Source organism: Schistocerca gregaria, chromosome 6, assembly GCF_023897955.1.
Source record: "Schistocerca gregaria isolate iqSchGreg1 chromosome 6, iqSchGreg1.2, whole genome shotgun sequence".
In the NCBI taxonomy this organism is placed as follows: domain Eukaryota; kingdom Metazoa; phylum Arthropoda; class Insecta; order Orthoptera; family Acrididae; genus Schistocerca; species Schistocerca gregaria.
In genome coordinates, this window is record NC_064925.1 from 543038830 (window position 1) to 543061433 (window position 22604).

At 40.0% G+C, this 22604-nt stretch overlaps 1 protein-coding gene across 3 annotated transcripts in view; it reads right to left on the reverse strand.

The window, feature by feature from the left end:
• LOC126278606 (dual specificity protein phosphatase CDC14C-like) overlaps positions 1 to 22604 on the reverse strand; it is a 67023-nt gene that overhangs the window by 39194 nt on the left and 5225 nt on the right. For all 3 annotated transcript variants that reach the window (XM_049978844.1, XM_049978845.1, XM_049978846.1), the window contains 2 exons: positions 4040 to 4276; positions 3818 to 3947 (listed from right to left, as the gene is read on the reverse strand). In XM_049978844.1, the coding sequence (XP_049834801.1) occupies positions 3818 to 3947; positions 4040 to 4276 (367 nt within the window). The remainder of the gene's footprint in view (positions 1 to 3817; positions 3948 to 4039; positions 4277 to 22604) is intronic.

Below are 22604 nucleotides of genomic sequence, written 5' to 3' on the forward strand. Positions count from 1 at the left end.
ACGCACATTGTTGAACATGGAGCTCCCCAGCAGAACACCCCTACGTGTTCGCATGTTGACCCAACGACACTGTCAATCACGATTGCAGCGGGCACGGGACCATCGGAATTCGACGGTCGATCAATTGAAACTGACGGCTCTTCGAGTGAATCACACTTTTGTTACATTAGGTCGATGGCCGCCTCCACGAACGCCGTCATCGAGGTGTATGACGGCTTGACACGTGCAGCGCGCCACGGCCACAGGTTGGAGGGAACAGTGTTACGCTATGGGAGACATTCTACGGCGCTTGCATGGGACCTGTGGTGGTAATGGAAGACACGCTGACAGCTGCAAACCACCTGCATCCTTTCATGCTTGATATCTTCCCCGACGGCGATACCACCTACACTACTGGCCATTAAAATTGCTGCACCACGAAGATGACGTGCTACAGACGCGAAATTTAACCGACAGGAAGAAGATGCTTTGACAGGCAAATATTTAGCTTCTCAGAGCATTCACACAAGGCTGGCGCCGGTGGCGACACCTACAACGTGCTGACATGAGGAAAGTTTCCAACCGATTTTTGACACACAAGCAGCAGTTGACCGGCGTTGCCTGCTGCAACGTTGTTGTGATGCCTCATGTAAGGATGCGAAATGCGTACCATCACGTTTCCGACTTTGATAAAGGTCGGTTTGTAGCCTATCGCGATTCCGGTTTATCGTATCGCGACATTGCTGGTAGCGTTGGTTGAGATCCAATGACTGTTAGCAGAATCGGTGGGTTCAGGAGGGTAATACGGAACGCCGTGCTGGATCCCAAAGGCCTCGTAACACTAGCAGTAGAGATGACAGACGTCTTATCCGCATGGCTGTAACGGATCGTGCAGCCACGTCTGGATCTCTGATTCAACAGATGGGGACGTTACAAGACGACAACCATCTGCACGAACAGTACGACGACGTTTGCAGCAGCATGGACTATCAGCTCGGAGACCATGGCGGCGGGTACTCTTGACGCTGCATCACAAACAGGAGCGCCTACGAAGGTGTACTCAACGACGAACCTGGGTGCACGAATGGCAAAACGTCATTTTCTCGGATGAATCCAGGTTCTGTTTGCAGCATCATGTTGGTCTCATCCGTGTTTGGCGACATCGCGGTGAACGCACATTGGAAGCGTGTATTCGTCATAACCATACTGGCTTATCACCCGGCGTGATGGTATGGGGTACCGTTGGTTACACGTCTCTGTCACCTCTTGTTTGCACTTACGGCACTATGAACAGAGGACTCGTGGCTCTACACTTCATTCGATCCCTGATAAACCCTGCATTTCAGCAGGACAATGCACAACCGCATGTTGCAGGTCCTCTACGGGCCTTTCTGGATACCGAAAATGTTCGACTGCTGCGCTGGCCAGCACATTCTCCAGATATCTCACCAACTGAAAACGTCTGGTCAATGGTGGCCGAACAACAAGCTCGTCACTACTCTTGATGAACTGTAGAATTATGTTGAAGCTGCATGGGCAGCTGTACCTGTACACGCCATCCAAGCTCTGTTTAACTTAGTGCCCAGGCTATCAAGTCCTTTATTACTGCCAGAGGTGGTTGTTCTGGGTACTGATTTCTCAGGATGTATGCACCCAAATTGCGTGAAAATGTAATCACATGTCAGCTCTAGTATAATATATTTGTCCAATGAATATCCGTTTATCATTTGCATTTATTCTTGGTGTAGCAATTTTAAAAGCCGGTAGTGTATCAACAATATAACTGTCCGGGTCTTGGAGCGAGAACCGTGCCCAAAATGGTTTGTAGAATGTAATAGTGAATTTACGTTGATGTCTCAGTGACCTAATTCGTCTGATGTAGATCCTATTGAATCCATCTGTGTCGTTATCAGGTGCCATCACAGCGTACGAAGATCAGTGGCCCGTTGTTTATGGGAATTGTGTGACATGTGTGTGGACATCTAATGCCACATACCTCCGAAAACCTACCAACAGATTGTAGGATCCCTGATACGGAGAATCAGTGGTGTACTTCGTTCCAAAGACGGGCAAACAAACTATGAAGCAGGTGATCATAATGTTTTGGCACAACAGTGTAAATCAGCATCAATGAAAGCCTTTGGTCAAATAACATATTTGCTTCAGAACTTACTCGGCGGCATTTAATGCCCTACAATACCGTAACGAAGCTGCAGCAGGAACTCCAGTGTTGAGCGTGAGGGAGGCGTGTAGGCGGTAGCTGTGTGAACCCAATGTTGCCACACAAATTCATGTCAGCGGCAGTCGCTGTTCGTTAGTAGTCATATATGATACTACTGGGACGGAATGACTGTATAATTGACACTGACGACAGCGTAGATTGTAGTGACGTGCCGAGGTAATGGTTTATTCTCGAAGGCAGAAGACAGGAACACGAACGGTAGGAGAATTCAAGTAATTCGCCCAGTCGATTAATTTTTAAACTGTCTTACTTTGTAGAAAATTCTCTTATTTCCCTTTTGTCAATCGCTGTTTTTACTATCTCGGATAGATATGTCTAGTTTTTGTCTTTCTCTTTTGTTGAAGTTTTGCGCCTGCGCCCTTGGAGGGAACCTATCTAGCCACCCCATTGGTACAGCCTGGGCATAATTCACAGGAGAGACTTTGTGGATGACACAAAGGTTTTCCTGTCAACCTTCCGAGCGCATTAATGTGAAGGAGAGTCGAGCATCACACTATATCCTCCTATATAGGGTACACCTTACGAGATGACAACGGAAGAGGATCGGAGAAAGTGGGAGTCTTACGGAGAGTTACGGATAGTCGTTCTCAAGCTCTAATGAACGCGAAAAGAACAGTAAAGGAGAGAACACGACCCCGCCACACACGGATGGCGCCTTAGGCAGAATAAATTCGGCGGCGGAATGAAGATCCCTTTGAAACACACTGTATGTTCACACACTTACACCGATCTACTTCAATAAATGTGGAAAAGCAGAATACCGATGATGGTCAGTTGTAATAGTGTGTTCTATCACGTTAATTAACACTTAATTAAAGTGATTTTGTCTGTGCCGAATAATTAAGTAGTCATTCCTAACTCCGTGTAGAGGCACTTTTTAACATTTTTGCACCGAGTAACTCGTTTAATTTATATTGACTTATTCTGGATGGAGTATAGCGGTGTTATTGGGTTTCTGCGAATAAATGTATTTCTTCCCTTTTACGTCTGTTCCATTGAACGAGAACTGCCTTGTCTGATTTTCGTGGGTTGCCTTTCCGTGCCCTGTCACAATGCAATCTGGTTTATTATTAGTGTATATTGTGTTCGATGGAGTAATGATCTCTTTGATGATTACATGGGTTATATTGTCCTTTAATCAGTTTGATTACTCGATTCAATTGAATTTTAAGCGTGCTTAGCGGCGGGTTAATTGCAAAGCGTGTTTCTACTCTCCTCAGTTTATTTTGTACACGCGCTAGTGAAGTTGACTTCACTGACTTCCCATTGTAAACCGAACTCTAGCAGTGGGCGTTGGTGCAAAGCAATTCCATTACCGCTCCATCTGCGTAAAATGCATAGACTGTCCACTCAACGCCGGTAACTCATAAAAAAGTCGTTACATGCAATAAGAACTGGCATCAATTAACTGTTGCAGAATAAATACTGGAAAGCACGATAGTGCTTAACCGGGTGAGGAGCTGCATAAATACACCATGACTTTCCTGAACTTGTATTTCATTAGAGTAGGCAAACCTAAAAGGTTTGAAGGGATTGAAATCATAACGGCAACAGCAACAACTTAAATCTATTAGATATTTTAGTATTTCCACAAACCTTGCAGTGCACAGCGATCGCTCCGTTCGACTTTTCGCCTATTTCTAAGAACATCTGAAGCACCTCGTGTGGTGGCACCCCTCCATCGACGAAGTAGAGTTCGTAATGGTTTATGCCCGCTTTCTGAAAGCTGAAAATTTAGAATCACATATCAACAAGTTTCGTGCTAACTTACATCAAAGCCCACAATGATTAACGCAGTGCTGTGACGTAAATACATACCACTCTGCGTTGTAATTAACTTCGTTTAATCTAATCACCGCGACGACGTTATTCATTTTAAAATATTTTATGTAAAATTCAGGCTTCTTATAAACTCTTCCCGTGGCGCTTGGTCCGCAGAACGCAATAAACTTCTCAGGTATTATCCAGTTTAAATCTCCAAATTGAATCATCTCGTAGGTCTCATATTCGTCCAAGTCAAAATCAGTGAAATTAAAGAATCCGTACTGCAGCGCCCTGTTGAATTACAGTATGTAACTAATCCAGAAGATTTTTCAGTTTACACTTAGGTATAATATGAATGCTACAAGATCTCCATTTGCTAAATAAAAAACCTGGGCTCTTCAGTAGTTAAGTAGAGTGTCACTTATATTCCTTTACAAGAGATAGCCATGAAGTTCTACCAACACCTCGAAAAGACAGATTTATGTCATTAGGTTTTTGTTTGTCTGCAGTCTCTATGCCTTCAGTCCCACTATAGAATGACACACCGAACCACAGTACCGTAGCACATAACTAGTGGAACCAAAACAGAATGGCACAGTTCATTGCTGACGTCGAGTCTCGCGACGCAATTACTTTTCTGTAATTAATGGGAAACAATTCTGCAACAATTCATGCTGCAATGATGAAAGGATGTGGCAAGCATGCATCATTATATGACACAATAGGTAGGGGGTGCAGATTACGGATGGGCTAAACAGCTAGTTTTCGTGCCAGTTACTGCTGTTATTAGTAACTGGCTGTAATATCTGTTGAACTGTGCCATACTGCCAAGTTAAACTGACTATACCGGGTCTCCCTCCTAACACTCGTCAGACGCATTTTCTCTGGTGTTTCAGCATTTGTTAGTAATTTTGTTTTCGTGATGTGTAGCTGAAGTAGGGTTGCCATATCTAGTGGGATCCCGTCGGGAGACTCTGAGATTGGTGTGAGGAAATGAAGTAAACGTTTATTTAACATGACTACTTTTTATTTAGAACACAGTTATATGGAACTTTTTGCGGTAGAAGCATTGGTACACCATATTTTTCGGAAGGTTTCACCTTTTCCAACAAATCATCCGAAAAGTGACACTTTATCCTTCCATCCTTAGGCAATTTCGCAACCTATGATAAGTTTATAAGAACGTAAACAGTTGATAATAACACTTCAGTCAACGAAGTATACGTCACTATACACTGCATGCCCTATATACCCGCCGTAAACACTTCAACCATTTCTAATTTACACTCGCTGTTCGTATTACGTTTAGAAAGAATTGTCTCGTCAGATCGCTATTCAACTGGAGTCTACCTGATCGTCGCGCGGAGTAGCCGAGCGGTCTTGGGCGCCTTGTCACGGTCCGCGAGGCTCTCCCCGTCGGAGGTTCGAGTCCACCCTCGGGCATGGGTGAGTGTGTTGTCCTTGTCACAAGTTAGTTATACGTTAGATTAAGTAGTGTGTAATCTTAGGGACCGATGACCTCAGCAGTTAGTCCCATGAGACCTTACCACAAATTTCGAAACAACTACCCAATCCTTCCGCGTGGCATTACTTCAGTAGTTCCGGCCCCGTACTACTGGAGAAATCTGGTATTTTCTAGAGCGATGGCGTTAGATTTAGCAGGTGCATTCACATGTTACGCTAACAGATGGCGTTACTTCAGTACTTGAGCGAAACTCGTAACAGTATTTTGCAAAATCGGGACGAAATTGGGTCATGTGGGTCTTTTGGGACAAGAAGATCCATAACAACAACCCTGGCCTGAAAACACCCAATCAAATACTGCTCGGACCAGTGTGGACGAAAAGCGTCGGTTTGCTTACTCTTATGAACAAAATAATTATTAAAAGGGAATTATATGTGCCAGTTTCACAGAGCGATGACAAAGTGGTCTCATGCGATGTTCGTGTTATCGATATGTATTAACAATGACAGTAAAACACGAACAATAACCAGGCTTCAACAATAACAGCAGTCAGCGCGGGCCAGGGCGGCGCTGTAGCTGTTGGAATACACGTTATTCTTCGTATTTTACTGCCCCTGTTAATACATATCTATAAAACATATTGCGCTAGACCATTATAGGCCGCTATATCAAATGGGCACGTAAAATCGCGCAATAAAAATCATGTTGTTTCTAACAGGAGACAAACCGAAGCTTACCGTCACTCTGGACGTCGGAAAGATGTCATGAGCAGCATTTGTTTGGGCCGTCTCCAACTATTCATTGAAAGAACTAAATTGTAAATATCTGCGGAAGCACCACAGCAAATGCACAACTGACGACTCATGGGAGGGACACCCTATGCAAGTAGCTAACTTGACTGACTAGGTTTCTCGAACCTAAGTTAATTACGTTTCAGACGTTATCAGTGTTCCATATAAGACGGGGACTGTGAACTACTGTGAAATGAAGAAGCATCTTCAGAAAGTTAGTTTCTTAAGTAGACTGCTAGGAAAATTTCATTGCGCACGTGTATGAATATCAAGAGCTCAGATGGCAACCCAGTTCTAAGCAAAGAAGGGAAGGCAGAAAGGTGGAAGGAGTATATAGAAGCTTTATACAAGGGCGATGTACTTGAGGACAATATTATGGAAATGGAAGAGGATGTAGATGAAGACGAAATGGGAGATACGATACTGCGTGAAGAGTTTGACAGAGCACTGAAAGACCTGAGTCGAAACAAGGCCCCCGGAGTAGACAACATTCCATTAGAACTACTGACGGCCTTGGGAGAGCCAGTCATGACAAAACTCTACCAGCTGGTGAGCAAGATGTATGACACAGGCGAAATACCCTCAGACTTCAAGAAGAATATAATAATTCCAATCCCAAAGAAAGCAGGTGCTGACAGATGTGAAAATTACCGAACTATCAGTTTAATAAGTCACAGCTGCAAAATACTAACGCGAATTCTTTACAGACGAATGGAAAAACTGGTAGATGCGGACCTCGGGGAGGATCAGTTTGGATTCCGTCGAAATGTTGGAACACGTGAGGCAATACTGACCTTACGACTTATCTTAGAAGAAAGATTAAGAAAAGGCAAACCTACGTTTCTAGCATTTGTAGACTTAGAGAAAGCTTTTGACAATGTTGACTGGAATACTCTTTTTCAAATTCTAAAGGTGGCAGGGGTAAAATACAGGGAGCGAAAGGCTATTTACAATTTGTACAGAAACCAGATGGCAGTCATAAAAGTCGAGGGGCATGAAAGGGAAGCAGTGGTTGGGAAAGGAGTGAGACAGGGTTGTAGCCTCTCCCCGATGTTATTCAATCTGTATATTGAGCAAGCAGTAAAGGAAACAAAAGAAAAATTTGGAGTAGGTATTAAAATTCATGGAGACGAAGTAAAAACTTTGAGGTTCGCCGATGACATTGTAATTCTGTCAGAGACGGCAAAGGACTTGGAAGAGCAGTTGAACGGAATGGACAGTGTCTTGAAAGGAGGATATAAGATGAACATCAACAAAAGCAAAACGAGGATAATGGAATGTAGTCAAATTAAATCGGGTGATGCTGAGGGAATTAGATTAGGAAATGAGACACTTAAAGTAGTAAAGGAGTTTTGCTATTTAGGAAGTAAAATAACTGATGATGGTCGAAGTAGAGAGGATATAAAATGTAGACTGGCAATGGCAAGGAAAGCGTTTCTGAAGAAGAGAAATTTGTTAACATCGAATATAGATTTATGTATCAGGAAGTCGTTTCTGAAAGTATTTGTTTGGAGTGTAGCCATGTATGGAAGTGAAACATGGACGATTACTAGTTTGGACAAGAAGAGAATAGAAGCTTTCGAAATGTGGTGCTACAGAAGAATACTGAAGATAAGGTGGATAGATCACGTAACTAATGAGGAGGTATTGAATGGGATTGGGGAGAAGAGAAGTTTGTGGCACAACTTGACTAGAAGAAGGGATCGGTTGGTAGGACATGTTTTGAGGCATCAAGGGATCACAAATTTAGCGTTGGAGGGCAGCGTGGAGGGTAAAAATCGTAGAGGGAGACCGAGAGATGAGTACACTAAGCAGATTCAAAAGGATGTAGGTTGCAGTAGGTACTGGGAGATGAAGCAGCTTGCACAGGATAGAGTAGCATGGAGAGCTGCATCAAACCAGTCTCAGGACTGAAGACAACAACAACAACATTAAAAGTGAAGTTACCAATAACCTCTAGTTCTTGTGTATCTTAAATAAATGCCTTATCATTTCTTTTCATTCTATATCTTACATAAATAGCCGCTTATTACATCAGTTATTTCCATGGAAGTACGAATTTCGTAAGGTTATTCTGATTTACACATTGCCAGATGAAACGAAACCGAATTATAAGTACGTTCATCGGTAAACAGATGGTGCGCAGTATTAGCAGTTAGTCTCCAATTATTTTCATTGCAGTACGGACATCACGTGATCAATGTATTTATTATTCTTGGTAAGGCAGAGCAAGACCGAAGGGAAAGTAGTGAAGTACAATATATTCTCGTTAGCAAACGAGTGACGTGTGTTACTGAGTTGTTAAAATAACTGCTTGTTGCTGATAACCATAACTGCCTGGTACTGATATTCGGTTATTTCGCTAGCTGCGAATACTCAATAACCAGTTAACAATAATTCCAGTTAAGTTATTTTTGCCAGTTCTAGTGTAGTCGCTTCCAGTGTGATCAAACAAGTCTGAATTACTAACAATGAAGTGGTACATCATCTCTTTGTGATGAACGGGGAATTGCGACACTGTGTAGAGATTCTGATGCTTTAAGACTGGCATATCACCATCGAGGCAATACGAGAAAAACTGAAAATTAGTGACGGATCTTCGTTCAGGATGTTGCACGACATAGATAGCTATCACGGTGTTCCGCGGCTACCAACAACGCTTCAAAGCCTCCGCCGATCCTAGGCAGCACCGGATATGTTGCAGCTGTGTCAGTCCAAACTAAATCAGGTCTTTACTTGCCCAATCACCATGGGCGAGTGTTGGGTGTATCACTATGCCCACGATGTAAAAGAGAAAAGCAAGCAGTGAGAACTTTTGGATTCATCACCGCCGAAAACGGTGCTGTGGGTTTTTGGGATTGCTGTGGCGTCATACAACAGGCTACACTCCCATCCCTGGAGCGTGCTACTGAACTCTCCTGACGAGCTTACGGGAAGCTATCAAGGCGAAGTGTCATAGGAAATTGTTCAAGCAGCTATTTTTGCTCCACCAGAACATTCCAGTTCATTCAGCACAGCAGACAGTCACACATGTTGTTTCTTTGGGGTGTCAAATTCGGTCTCACCCACCCTCTTCGTGTTCTCCCGATGTTGTACCCAGTGACTACTTTCTCTTCACTCAGATGGAGAAACCATGCGTGTCGCGTATTTCTAGATGATTCTCGTATTGGTACGTTTCCTGAACAATCATAATACAAGCTGCTACCACCAAGTTCTCCACCTATTCTTATACACCAGTAAATTCCCCATTCTTTCAGTATTCGAACTCCGATGAATAATACGCATCAAACTTGTGATTACTTTACAAATGAGCTAACGTGTTAAATAGGAGATTATTATAAACGTCTGGAGCGAGTTCATAAATTCACTGAAGCTACATTAAGGGGATAGGACGTCAAACGAGCCGACTTGGAGCAGGAGAGGCGTCACAGGACATTATATTTTCCACTGTCTATACTTTTACACGTAAATTCATAAAACTTTGTCAGCATGACCAGGAACGTTTCAGGACTCACACTCGTAGCAGCGGAAGTTCAGAAACAGAACAAAGTAATTTTTTTACATGTGAAATTTCATCATTTTTTCACTTACTATTGGCTGCATTTGTTGCTATAGGTACACTTTTCTTCATAAGTAAGAGAGACTGTTCGATGAATTTTGCACAACATACAAACCATACTTACAGGTGTCTGAAACTCTAGAATCTACTTAATTTGTGAAAAATGAGTGAGCTGTTAAGTTTTAAACTTTATGTTTGGAAAAAAATCAAATTTTGTAGTTAATTATCTCAATTTTTACCACAATTTAATAGATTTGGAAAATTCTGGAGTTTCATACACCTGTAAGTACGGTTTGTATGCTGCACAAAATACATCAAAGAATCTCTCTTACTTGTGAAGAAAAATGTACCTATAGCAACAAACGCAGCCAATAGTAAGGGAAAAAAGATGAAATTTCACATGTAAAAAAATTATTTTGTTATGTTTTTGAACTTCCACTGCTATGAGTGTGAATCTCGAATCCTTCCTGGTCATGCTGACAAAATGTTATGAATTTATTTGTAAAAGTATAGACAGTAGAAAATAAAATGTTCTTTGGTACCTCTCCTGCTCCGAGTCGGGCGTCTGACGTCCTGCCCCCCTTGATAGACATATTGTCACAAAACTCAAGATTCATGTAAAAAACTGAAAAAGCTTTGTATTGTTGCAGCCGCACCTTAGATATGCGCCATGAGAGCGCAGCAGTAAGCAGTTAGGCAAGATCACAACAGGTACCGAGAAAGCGTATCTTGTGCTTGAAATTCCTTCACACAATTTCAACCGAGATTCACCAACTGTCAAGTTTATTCGGCAATGGTATGCGCAGTTGAAGCTTTAGGATACCTCTGCAGGGAGAAATCAACGGGTCGGTCTGCTTAGAGCGAACGAATTGTTGACCGCATGCGGGCGAGTTTCGCCAGTGCCACCTAGAAATAAAACCTCAAAACTCCGTGCATGACGTCATCGGTAGGGGTCATAATACTACTACTATTACTATGCGAGACGCTTTTAGCTGCTAGCCTGCACCGAACTTCACGATCATCAATTTCTTATCTAAAATAAAAGGGAAATTCTGAGACTTTAAATAATGAACTTTGTTCTGTTATTTTTATGATACGCTGCCTCTTTTCGTAAAATCACATTGAAAAGAAATTTCAAGTTAAGTGAAAGTTTGAATTATCTGTACAAATACCTGTTTCGAGGAATCAAGGAAAGGTTTGGAAATTCGATAAAGAGTGAATTACTATTTATATTTACTTTATTATTGATTTCTGATTTGTGCTTAAAAGTACAAAAATCTTCACAGAAGCACTCTTTCTCTTGAGTGTTCTAACACTATTAGTATTAGAAATGTCACTGACCCTTTTGGTATAATTATTCAAAAGAGTATTGACTGCAGGACCAAGTATACAGTCAATGATTTCATGTAGAGCGTGATTTTCAGTACAACCAAACCCAACAAATATACCATCAGGCAAGTGGCTATGACATACGCAAAACAATACATTTCTTTGACATGTTCCCAAATAAATAACTCTTCTTTTTGAGTAAGCAATTTCTGTGCACTAACATATGCATATGCTACACATGTTACAACATCCTCCCTAGGACAACACAGTCCACCTCTAGTGGTAATAGCTGTTAAATGATTTTGGTCCTCTTTCACATCCTCATCAACTGCTGTTAATATATTTTAAAACAATTACATTTATTTTTCTTAGAGATACGACATAAGTAGCAGCCATTTATGCAATGAAGTACAGGCCACAGGTCCTCATCTATTTCCTGTATGTCAGCATCATCTCCAACTAAATTTAACTCTTCATTAAATGTGACTTGTGAAAGGTCATTTATATATGACTCATTAGACAAAATATCATCCTTGGAAACTACAAAATCGCTCATTTTTTTGTGATTTCAATATTAATGACATACAGCTTCATACCCTTAATTTACTTTGACTCAAAAATCTGTGTGATGGAGACATGGTAATTATCACCACTCAGCTGGCGGTACTTCCCAGACCTGCTTTCCAGGTCGTCAGTTTGAACCTTGTCTTTTACGAAGTATTGTCTCTCTTTCTCACTGAGTCAGTATCCAGCGAGATCCACGTAGGCAAGAGTGATATGTCTAAGAGGTAAATTAGTTTGTTTGTTAAGACTAATTATAGGCCTACCCTCAAAATATCAATCATTAACCTATTTACAAACTGCCATACTAACTCTAGCAAATGTTTAGAATTACTGGTTATTGGCTCTTGAAACCAATTTAATAACCTTTGACCTTTTAACAACGTTTGATCATGAACTGGATTCCACAATTTGCAAATTATCTCAAAGAAATTTGCCGTATCATTTAAGTATTCGGTATTGCATCTAGAAACTATTTCTTTAAGAGCAATAGCGGTTGCACAGTCAAAATATGATGCGCAAGTTTTACCTTCTGCCTTTTTATGGTTGATGGATACAATGATTTGAGACATAGTTTGTTGGAAAATTTCACTAAATTTGGCTTTCAAGCGAATGAAGACATTTCAGACAACGGAAAGATACAAAATCACCCTCAACTTCATTGCCAAAATCTGGATTTATCCTATTGTTATGCATATATTTCAATAGGTGCACACTATAAAACAGAAAATACAAAGATCTATATCCAGCACCTGAAGACGAGTTTGGGTACTTAATTTTAAGTTCTGGTCGTTCACTAAAGAATGATACAGGTTTCTTATTGGTGACATTATGATCAGATACAGCACCAATAACTTCAAACACTATACTCTCAGATTTCAGTACAATATTTTTAATGAAGGTGAAAAGAACAGGCGCCCAAATGACTTTGTCAGGCAGAGTATGAGTACATCAGTGTAGTACGTATCCAAACTATGCACCATGAATACATATGCTGTATAGATGCACGTTCACTACTGTTGTAGTCACAGTAGCAGCGCTAGGCTTGATTAGTTTTCCACTGCTTCTTAAAAACTTACAACAGTAAGGAGAAATGGAATGAACTAATGACCATAACATTTAAATATCCCATTAACATCTTGCCCTATTCTTTTTAGATTTTAGCAGTGAAACCTGTTATTTCGGATAAATTATTCGACATAGTAAATACAAACTCATACTCGCAGTAGTATTCTGGTCTTCTCTGTTGCTAAATTTTAAGTTCACAATATTAAGCATTTAGTTAACTGTGTTGTATTACTTGCAGTTACTGGAAACTAGAAGTGCACCATTTGTCCAATGTGCAGGTCGTTTACACGGACAGTGAGGCTTAAGTTTGCACTAATTGTGACAGGATGCATAACTTCCAGAAATGGTACTTCACTAATTAAAGGAAATATACACTAGTCTTTTTTGTAACACAGATACACTCACTCAGATCATAAATATTAATTTTATCATATAATTTGTTCAGGGGAGAGAATGATAGTGATTTAAGATGTTCTTCATTACTAGTCAAACTTTCCGTAAGAACAGAATTGGTGTAAGCTTTTTCCAAATGCTGTCTTCGTTCCTCCGAAAGTTCTCTTGATGTTGAAGGCGCAGATAATTATTTAGGACACCCAGGTATTAGTGATGGTACGGCACCTATAACAAATATATTTACTGCCATTATTTTACCTTATAAGTCATAAGGGTGACAGATTCATTAATTAATTATACATCATACCACAAATCAATAAACGCCCAACTAATCTTTCCTTAGGTGTGGACGGTCAAGAGGTGCTGTAATTAATTTTTCCAGTCTTAGCATAATATGCTGATGAACTTCTTTCTATATTGTTTGCTTGAAAGTGTCGCTCACAATCCTGTTAAAAATAACAGATTACTACATTACTGTGACAAAAAAATATCCGTATATAGGATATGTTTATAAATTAAAATTAACGCCTAAACTAAATAAAAATATTTAATGGATTCATTTACTAAAGCTGCTACTTACCACAGAGTCATCTGTAGGCGTAAAATTATTTCGATGAGCTGCTCTTATCCATTGTCTCCTTGCATTTTTATAACTTGGAAAATGCAATATACTGACTCTTTCTTGAGTATCATAATTGCCTCTACAAGCAGGCATACATTATCTACGTAGCATAGTTAAATGTTAAAGAGTATTGACAGAAACAATTAAAATTTCTTCTCCGTATTCAGGTTTACAATCTTCATACCACGGCAGTGAAACAACGATGGACAGTGCTTACCTCTCACTGTTTGTTCCGTTCCGCAGCGCTTACGCCACAAGGGATTCCAAAGACAGTGTAGAAGCCTTGTTCCTAGGTGGCGCTGGTTTCGCATGTAGCCCACAGAGCTGTTAAGTACCATAACCGACCGTTTGAAAGATCTTACGGAAACGACTGAGGGTCAAGCCTTACCGTTTGCAATTGCTACAAGCCCTGACTTCCAATGTCATAGTGAAAGTCTTTGAATTTTCTGCACATCTTATGGAAGACAATGGACTTTGTGAGAAAAATATCTCCGTGATGAAGCAATACTTTTTTTTAATGCCTCTGTGAATAGGCACAGTGTGCGAATCTGGGAGACAAAGACTCTCCACGCTATCGTGTGGCACATTCAAGATTAATCAAAAGTTAATACGTTCTGTGCAATTTTACGGTTTAAGATTTACGGTTTCTTTTTCGTTTACGAAAAGACCGTTACGTCTGGGTATTTGGGCAGGGTGAGTTACGCTGCCTCATGACATGTACCCAGTTTCTGACTGTAATACTTGTTTTAATGTCTTAAACCACTAAAATAAAATTATACATTCTAATGAGTACATTATCACAACAATTAAGATTTTTAAGTCAGGTAAATAAGCATATGAAACACTGAACATCAAAATTTTTTTGCGTCTGGAAGTCATTAGATAGGCATCCTGCAACTGGAATTGTGCACCTTGAATCATGAACAGGATTAGTCGTTTACTAATATAGGTTGTCGGGAAAAAGTGTCACACTTAAGGATGAATATGCTGAGAAGGACCAAGACAACCACCAGTTTTCACGACTGTATCACAGTCGCCACGTAACAGTCATGACGCACCGTTTCCTTTTTTGCTACGCACTACGATTGCAGCGCGGCAATCTTCCAGGAAGTTATACTGTTGGGTTCGGCGAGATCTTGTGAATGCGAAAGCCAATCTTAATTGTTGATATTGATGTCGAGGAAGATTTCTACAAACGGGAGCGTCTATAGCGCAACAAGGTGCAGCAACAAGAAGAAGAAGACACCACATTTGCATTTTCGTAGGTTTCCTAACGACCCTAAGAGGTATCAACCGTTACATTACAAAACAGTTTATTTACGATTTTCTTGTAACCTACAAATATTTACTGGAGAATGTCGCTTTCTTTAGCAACAACAAAATTGCTAGTAAACTGCAACAGACCTGACGTTTGGCAGCGAGGCTTCGTATATCTACTCAAAAACGTGAAGTTTTCTTCTTTCCACTAGAGATGTGCAAACTGAAACACATAACCGTTTCGAAACAAATGAAACAGTACAATGTAATGTTTCGAAACAGTGAAACAGTTTGTGTTTTGTAATAGTATAGGCCTTCACATTATATCATCTTGAGTGTCTACTGTATAAACATTGTCATAAAAACACAAATAAGGTGCGAGAGCGCCAATCATATCGCAGAAAGTATGAAACTTTTACTTAGACCTCTTTGCAGTTTCCTGTAGCAAATGCGCTGCTTTCGTGTCATGTGACTTTCATACTTTCCAATTGGCCGAGATCAGACGAAATATGTTTGACATAACAGATTTTGCCAAACTCGTTTCCCTGTATTCTAGAGCATAATTTTGATACGTTTTATGAATGATAATCTGTATGTGCTCTTGAAAAGGCTTATCATGAGATATAATATATTGAGATAACATTCTGGGAAGCGAGGCACTGAATTAACATTTATGAGTGTGCCACTCACACTTTTACTACTCACAGTTAAATTTTTCATTGTTTGTCACACAGAGCAGGATGCAAAGTGACTGATGCGTACAGATCAAAAAATTACCATAACAGACTGGAGGATATAGCACAATGGTCAAGTATGGCAGTTTCTCATCAAACATTCACAAGTTAGCTGGATACATCTCATAATAAGTACACTTGCACTTGATAGAACTGGAAACCATTTCAAGGTAACTGAAATGCAGAGATAAGTATATTTCTTTGAAGTATAAAATCCAGACTAAAATTTAAAACAATTCATACAGTGAAATGCATTTGTGATACCTATATCATGGCAGATCTGCCTCTACACCAGTTATAGTTCTTGCTAAAGAAGTTTGTTTAAGGTACAGGTACATGGAGTTCCCTTATGTATTCACAGCAAGCTGATGTATTACAATTTTATTATAAACTACCCCAGGAAATCAGAGATGAAATTACGTTGCTGTTGAAATGCAATTTTTATCACACTATCTGAACGCCAAAAACAAAATTATCGAAGAATCATTGTTGATTTGCCTCAGATTTATTTATAATATAGAAGCATCAAGATGCCTATAGCGTAATAACCGAATATAGCACATTTACAAAAATAAAAATACAAACACATACATACACAAATTAGATAATTATTCTCAAACACATAAATGAATAAATAACATACTTAAAAATTAAACTCTCTGAATGCTGAGCAAAAACGTGTCTTCTGCGTATAACAAATTTGATAAAAATATTCTTGTAAGATGGTTACATGCACGATTTAGTGGACTAAACAAAATACAATCAAAAATTAATTCAATGCACACTGTCCAGAGAAGAACAAAATCAATTGAAATTTTACTGTTTCACTTCTGAGTAGATCTGCTGTACCTATTCTAAGTTGCAGTCTGAAATATCATTTTTTATACTTTTTCGCTTGAAAGACATGACGTCTGTCTGTTGTTGTTTGCTCCTTCTTTGAAAATATGCGCTCACATGGAACAGACGTGGCCACAATACAAAGACGTCGTTTCATTATTTCAAGCAGTGTAGGAAACAAGACACGATTTTCTTTCCACCACAGCAACGGATCTTGTAATTTGTGTATCAGTGGCATCTTCATCTATTCATCAAACTCAACTATACTTGCAGCACGTGGATTGTCTACACTTTATATCAAGCCACCTACAGCTTGGTGAAAATCCTGCCAGGTGTTGCCACTGCTGGGGGTGAATGTGCTCAACACGACTGGTTTGGCTGGTGGTGGATTTTCTGTAGAACACCGACTGGGTTTCTATCGTATTGCACAACATTTGTTAATTATGGCGTCTTTTTTTCATTTAATCGATGCCCAGCTTTTGGGAATCCATGCTCCCTGAAGCGAGGATCCAATAAAGTTGCTTCACAAGCAACTGCTTTATCTGCAAACTTTTGAACGAGGCGGGCACAGATTCCGTCCTCAAGTTTAGCAATTACTGTATTAGTGGCTTCATTGCTGTGATCTGAGTTTTTCAGTCTCAGGCTGTGGATTTGTAAATCTCTCATAATAAGACAATTGACAAGGTTACATTTCTTTCACTGTTAATTTCTGTTGTGACTTGCAGAAATTCTGCATAATTTTCTGAAATTAGATAGTATGTCACAAGATTTTTCAATAACTGACCAGTCTTCATTGGACAGTTTTGTTTGTGAATCCACTCTGAGGATGGCAAGGGTGCTTTACAAAGGCTCTTTGATTTTCAACAGCTTGTCAAGCATTGCATACGCAGAACTCCATCTCGTAGAGCAATCTTGTTTCAGTGTTAAAATACGGAAGCCCATTTGCTTCTGAATATTGTGTAACTTTTCAAGTGCTTGAGGACTTCTTTTGAAAAATTCCGCTATTGACTTAACTTTTTCCCTTGTGTCTGTAAATGGTTCAAGGCTTGCTTGCACATTTAAATTCAGTGTATGTGCAAAACAAGAGCATGCCACCATTTGCACATCATCACTGCCTTCACCATATTAGGTGCATTATCTGTAGTGCAAGCTACAATTTTATTGGTAATACCCCAAGTTAAAGTCACATATCGTAATTCACTGGAAATGTTTTCTGCTGTATGCTTGTCATGGAATTTAAAATTAGATAACAAATATGACTTCAGATTGCAGTTTTCATCAATGAAGCGAGCAGTTACTGCAATATAATTCTCATTATTCACAGATGTCCATCCATCAGAGGTAATGCAGACTTAGGATGCAGCTTGCACTGCATGTCTTACTCGCACTTGTATGCTGTCGAACACTTAAGAGAGTAAACTGTGGGAGAGTGTTTTTCTTCTGGGAGGTACAGAATTTTCATTTAATGAATAAGTCATTTTTCTAAACTCTACACTCTCAACTACATTAAATGGAAAGTATTCTTTAACGAAAAGTATTAAAATCTGTTCGTCTATTTTGGCTCGTTTGGATGAAAGCACTGGTCTTGATGCAAATCCAGTAATCTTTGTTTGTCTACCACACCTACCCAGAATCGAACCGGTGTAAGTGCTGGGTATTTCTTACACAGATTGTTCATCTTGACGCACAGCCACTGAAATGACAGATTCCTGAACAGTTGCTGTGGAAACTGAACTGGCTTCGTCACTGCCCTGATTCATAAAAACTGATTTAGAACGAGTTTCACTTAAATTAAGTGTTGGATGCTTATGTTGCAAGTGTCTGTTTAAGCAAAAAGTTGAACTACTTTTAAATGACAACACTGCCGAGCACAAGTTACTCTTAATTTTCTCAGGATTTATCCTCACAAAATAATCCCACACAGGGCTTCGTAACGCCAATAGCTGAAGACAGGATAACTAACACGAACGGAACTGGAGGCGGGAGCATACCGCAGAAACAACGGATACGCTACTGCGATTCCCACACTTCGTAAGTATAGATATACCCGTCCCGCTAATTTCCATGCACACAAAATAAATCAACGTGGAAAATAGGCACATGGACTATAGACTCACAAATAAAGCCACATAATTCGGATAAATAACAAAATACAAGAGAAAAATATTTTTGTCCCTCAAGGTGTTTCGAACCATTACTATAAATCCACAATGCTTCCCAGGCCTTCCCATTCACCATTACAACATCAATGATCCGTCATTCACATTGCTTGAAAGTATATTCAATTTACGTATATCTCTAAAAACTGAAACTCTACGCCTTTTTGTATTCAAAATGTTGTAGCTTAACTTGCGTTTTTTAACATGATTACTGTACATGAATAGAGAAGCGTATGTTATAGGAGATGTTTGATTTAACTGAATGTTTTTCACACTTTTATTATTTTGAATGCGGATAGTGTGATTTACTTTATTGTGTGTTGGTGTTATATTATATTACGCCATTTGGGAATAGAGCATTCAATATGCCATATATTACGCCATTTGGGAATAGAGTATTCAATTAGAAACGAAGCTCTATATTCCGAAATCTTAAACTTCATGCTGTTGTGTGTCAAAAAGATTTCGACATTTTTGAAAGTGCATTAAACGTATTTCAGTATCTATGCGGTGCCCGAATCTCGTCCAAGACAAAACGAAATGAAACATCACTGTTTCGATACATTTAGTCCGTTCCAAGCACAAGTGGACTAAAACAGCGTTATTTTGAAACAACGATACAGTTTCTGTGCCTGGCTCGAGATCGAATCTAGTCCCGTTATCCGACACAGAGCGGAATGAAACACCACTGTCTCGAAACAGTGAAACATAGCCGTTTCGAAACACTGAAACAGTTCCACGTATCGATACAACGTATCGAAACATAGAAATAGTGGCCAAGTGTACTTTATACTTCTACTCAAAACAGTGAATATGGAACATACGTAACGCGTATGGAAAGCAATATCTACATTATATAACGTAGCAGACAAGCTAACACAACTGTAGCTGAAGAAAAAAACCACACAGACTTGATAATAAAAGAACAAAAGCAATAAAACTGTTTCCCGAACCAATTCCACAATCGTTGCTACACCTGAGCCACAGAGGGCAAGAATCTTCAAACACAATCGCTTTTGATATAAAAGTAATTAAATTTACAAAAATATTTATGTACGGTGGTCGTTCAATAAGAAATGCACCACATTTTTTAAAATCTACTAATACAGGTAGACTAACGTCCTTGCTGATCCTTCACACTGGATGTTCGTTCTGTGCGCCGGTGAAGTTTCGAACTGTTCTGGCAGATGGCAGAGCCGTAGTATAGCGTAAAAATGGCGTCTACATAGGTTCACATTACAAGCAGCGTGTTGTTATTGAATTCTGTGCAGAAAAAGAAACCGTGGTAGACGTCCATAAACGTTTGTGTACAGTGTATGGCGATGCTGCAGTTGATAGGGGTAGAGCTGGGCGATGGGTAAAGAAAGTTACAGCCTTAGAAAATGCAGAAACGGAGCTCCATGACCAGCCACACTGTCACAGTTTCTGCTCCAGACATGTTGAATCTTGAGGATGTCATTATTCGAGCTGACCGGCGTATCAAAACTCGCAATTGGCTCTACAGTTGTCGGTCAACATTGGAAGTGCGTCTGCAATGATCGAGACTCTCGGATATTCAAAGAGATGTTCACGATGGGTTCCACGAATGCTCACAGCGGACCACAAGATCCAAAGAAGGCCATTTAATCTGAATTGTTGGAGCGTTTTGAGACCAGTGGAGAGCCATTTCTGTCATGATTGTTGCAGGGGATGAAAGCTCTGTGCACAGCTTTGCGCAATAAACAAAAAGGCAGTCCATGGAGTGGCATAATCCTCGTTCACCACAAAAGAAGCAATTAATGACAAGCCCCCCTGCCGGAAAAGTCACGGTGACAGTCTTCTGGGATAGTGATAGCGTCATTCTCATGGATGTGATACCAAGGAGGTCAATTCAGAGGCATATATGAAGACTCTGAATAAACGCAAGAACCGTTCCCTACGTGTTTGATCGGACAAGAGTCCATCAGAAATCCTGTTCCAACACAATAATGCACGCCCACACACAAAGCTGAGAACCTGGGAACACATCTCCATATTGAGTTGGACATCATTCCCTCATCCACCCCACAGTCCAGACCTGACACCCTCGGACTTTCATCCCTTTGGGCCGCTTAAAGATTCTCTACATGTAACACACATTGAAGATGGCGAGAGTGTCCGTCATGTAGTGAAAACATGGCTACGCCTACAGGACAACATCTTTTACCAGCAGAGAATACATGCTCTTCTACAACGTTGACTTACAGCCACAGAATGTGATGCAGACTACGTAAAAAAATAGAACAATGCACAAGATTTGTTAATGTATATTGTCACCAAATTTTGACTCTTGGCAACAGATATGTTGCAAGAAAAAGAATGGGGCCTTACTTATTGAACGGCCCTCGTATTAGAAAGACGGGTGAAGTGTAAGACTGTGCGAGATATTAGGCTCCCTAAAAGGTTGTCACTTGTCAAGGAAAATGCCTGTTATAATAAGAGCAGACCACAAAAGAAATATATTCTTCTCATGCATATAATATGTGATTATAATCTCTTGTTTTCGTCGCGTAAGCTCAAAAAGTCAGTATAAATTTGAAAACTGAATAAATCAAAGAATAATGTAGATAGGGAGATACAAATTGACACACATGTTTGGAATTACATGGGGTTTTATTAGAACCAAAAAAAATACAAAAGTTCAAAAAATTTCTCCGACAGATGGCGCTTCATCAGATCAGAATATCAATAATTAGCATAACAAAGTAAGACAAAGCAAAAATGATGTTCTTTAGAGGAAATGCTCAATATGTCCACCATCATTCCTCAAAAATAGCCGTAGTGGAGGAATAATGTTGTTAACAGCACTATAAAGCATGTCTGGAGTTATGGTGAGGCATTGGCGTGGGATGTTGTCTTTCAGCATCCTAAGAGTTGTCGGGCGATCACGATACACGTGCGACTTCAGGTAACCCCAAAGCCAATAACCGCACGGACTGACGTCTGGGGACCTGGGAGGCCAAGCATGACGAAAGTGGCGGCTGAACACACGATCATCACCAAACGACGCGCGCAATGAGATCTGTCGGACATTTTGTGAACTTTGTTCATATCATTCCATCATGTGTGTCAATTTTTACCTCTCTATTTACATTAGTCCGTGGTTTATTAAGTTTTCAAATTTATACTGACTTTTTGATCACCCGGTACATATTCGAAGTTACTTTACCATTAAACTGAAGCTTGTCACTGAATCAAGGAGATTCGGCTGTTTGTATGTGTATTTCATGGTCATTCATGTCTTGACAATTTAATATTGCTTGGAACGCAAAAATTTAACAATTATTTCGATAATTAACTAGAAAAATGATTAAAAACAAAATTTAACTTAGGGCTACGTTCTCGCCGCTTGGGCTACTAGTGTTGCACCAACTACCACTACCACAATTTTCACAGCAAAGAGTGTCATGAATGTATATGCTGGACCACGGTTGTACCTTGATGTTTACGAGGTTATGATTAAACCTTTATGACCTCTAGTATTAGTTGGATCTTTAGACAGCACATATATTACTAAGCAACCACGTCGCAACCGGAGTCAAGTTGCACGCTGCCTCTCTAACGGCTTCCAGGGGCAATAAAAATTTGGTTTTCAATATTTCGCGTAGTTACGGATTGAATTTAAAAATTCAAGATGCTGTGACAATCTACTTGCTAAGAGATATAATCTTACGTTAAAAGTTAAACACAGTTGGAAACGGTGTGTTTGTATCGAGGCAGCACAACTGACGGCGCGCAACTACCCCTTCTTCATTCATCCAGAACGCGAGCACGAAGCGATTTCCAACAAACTTTACATACATTTTCAAAGCTTAACTAAACGTGT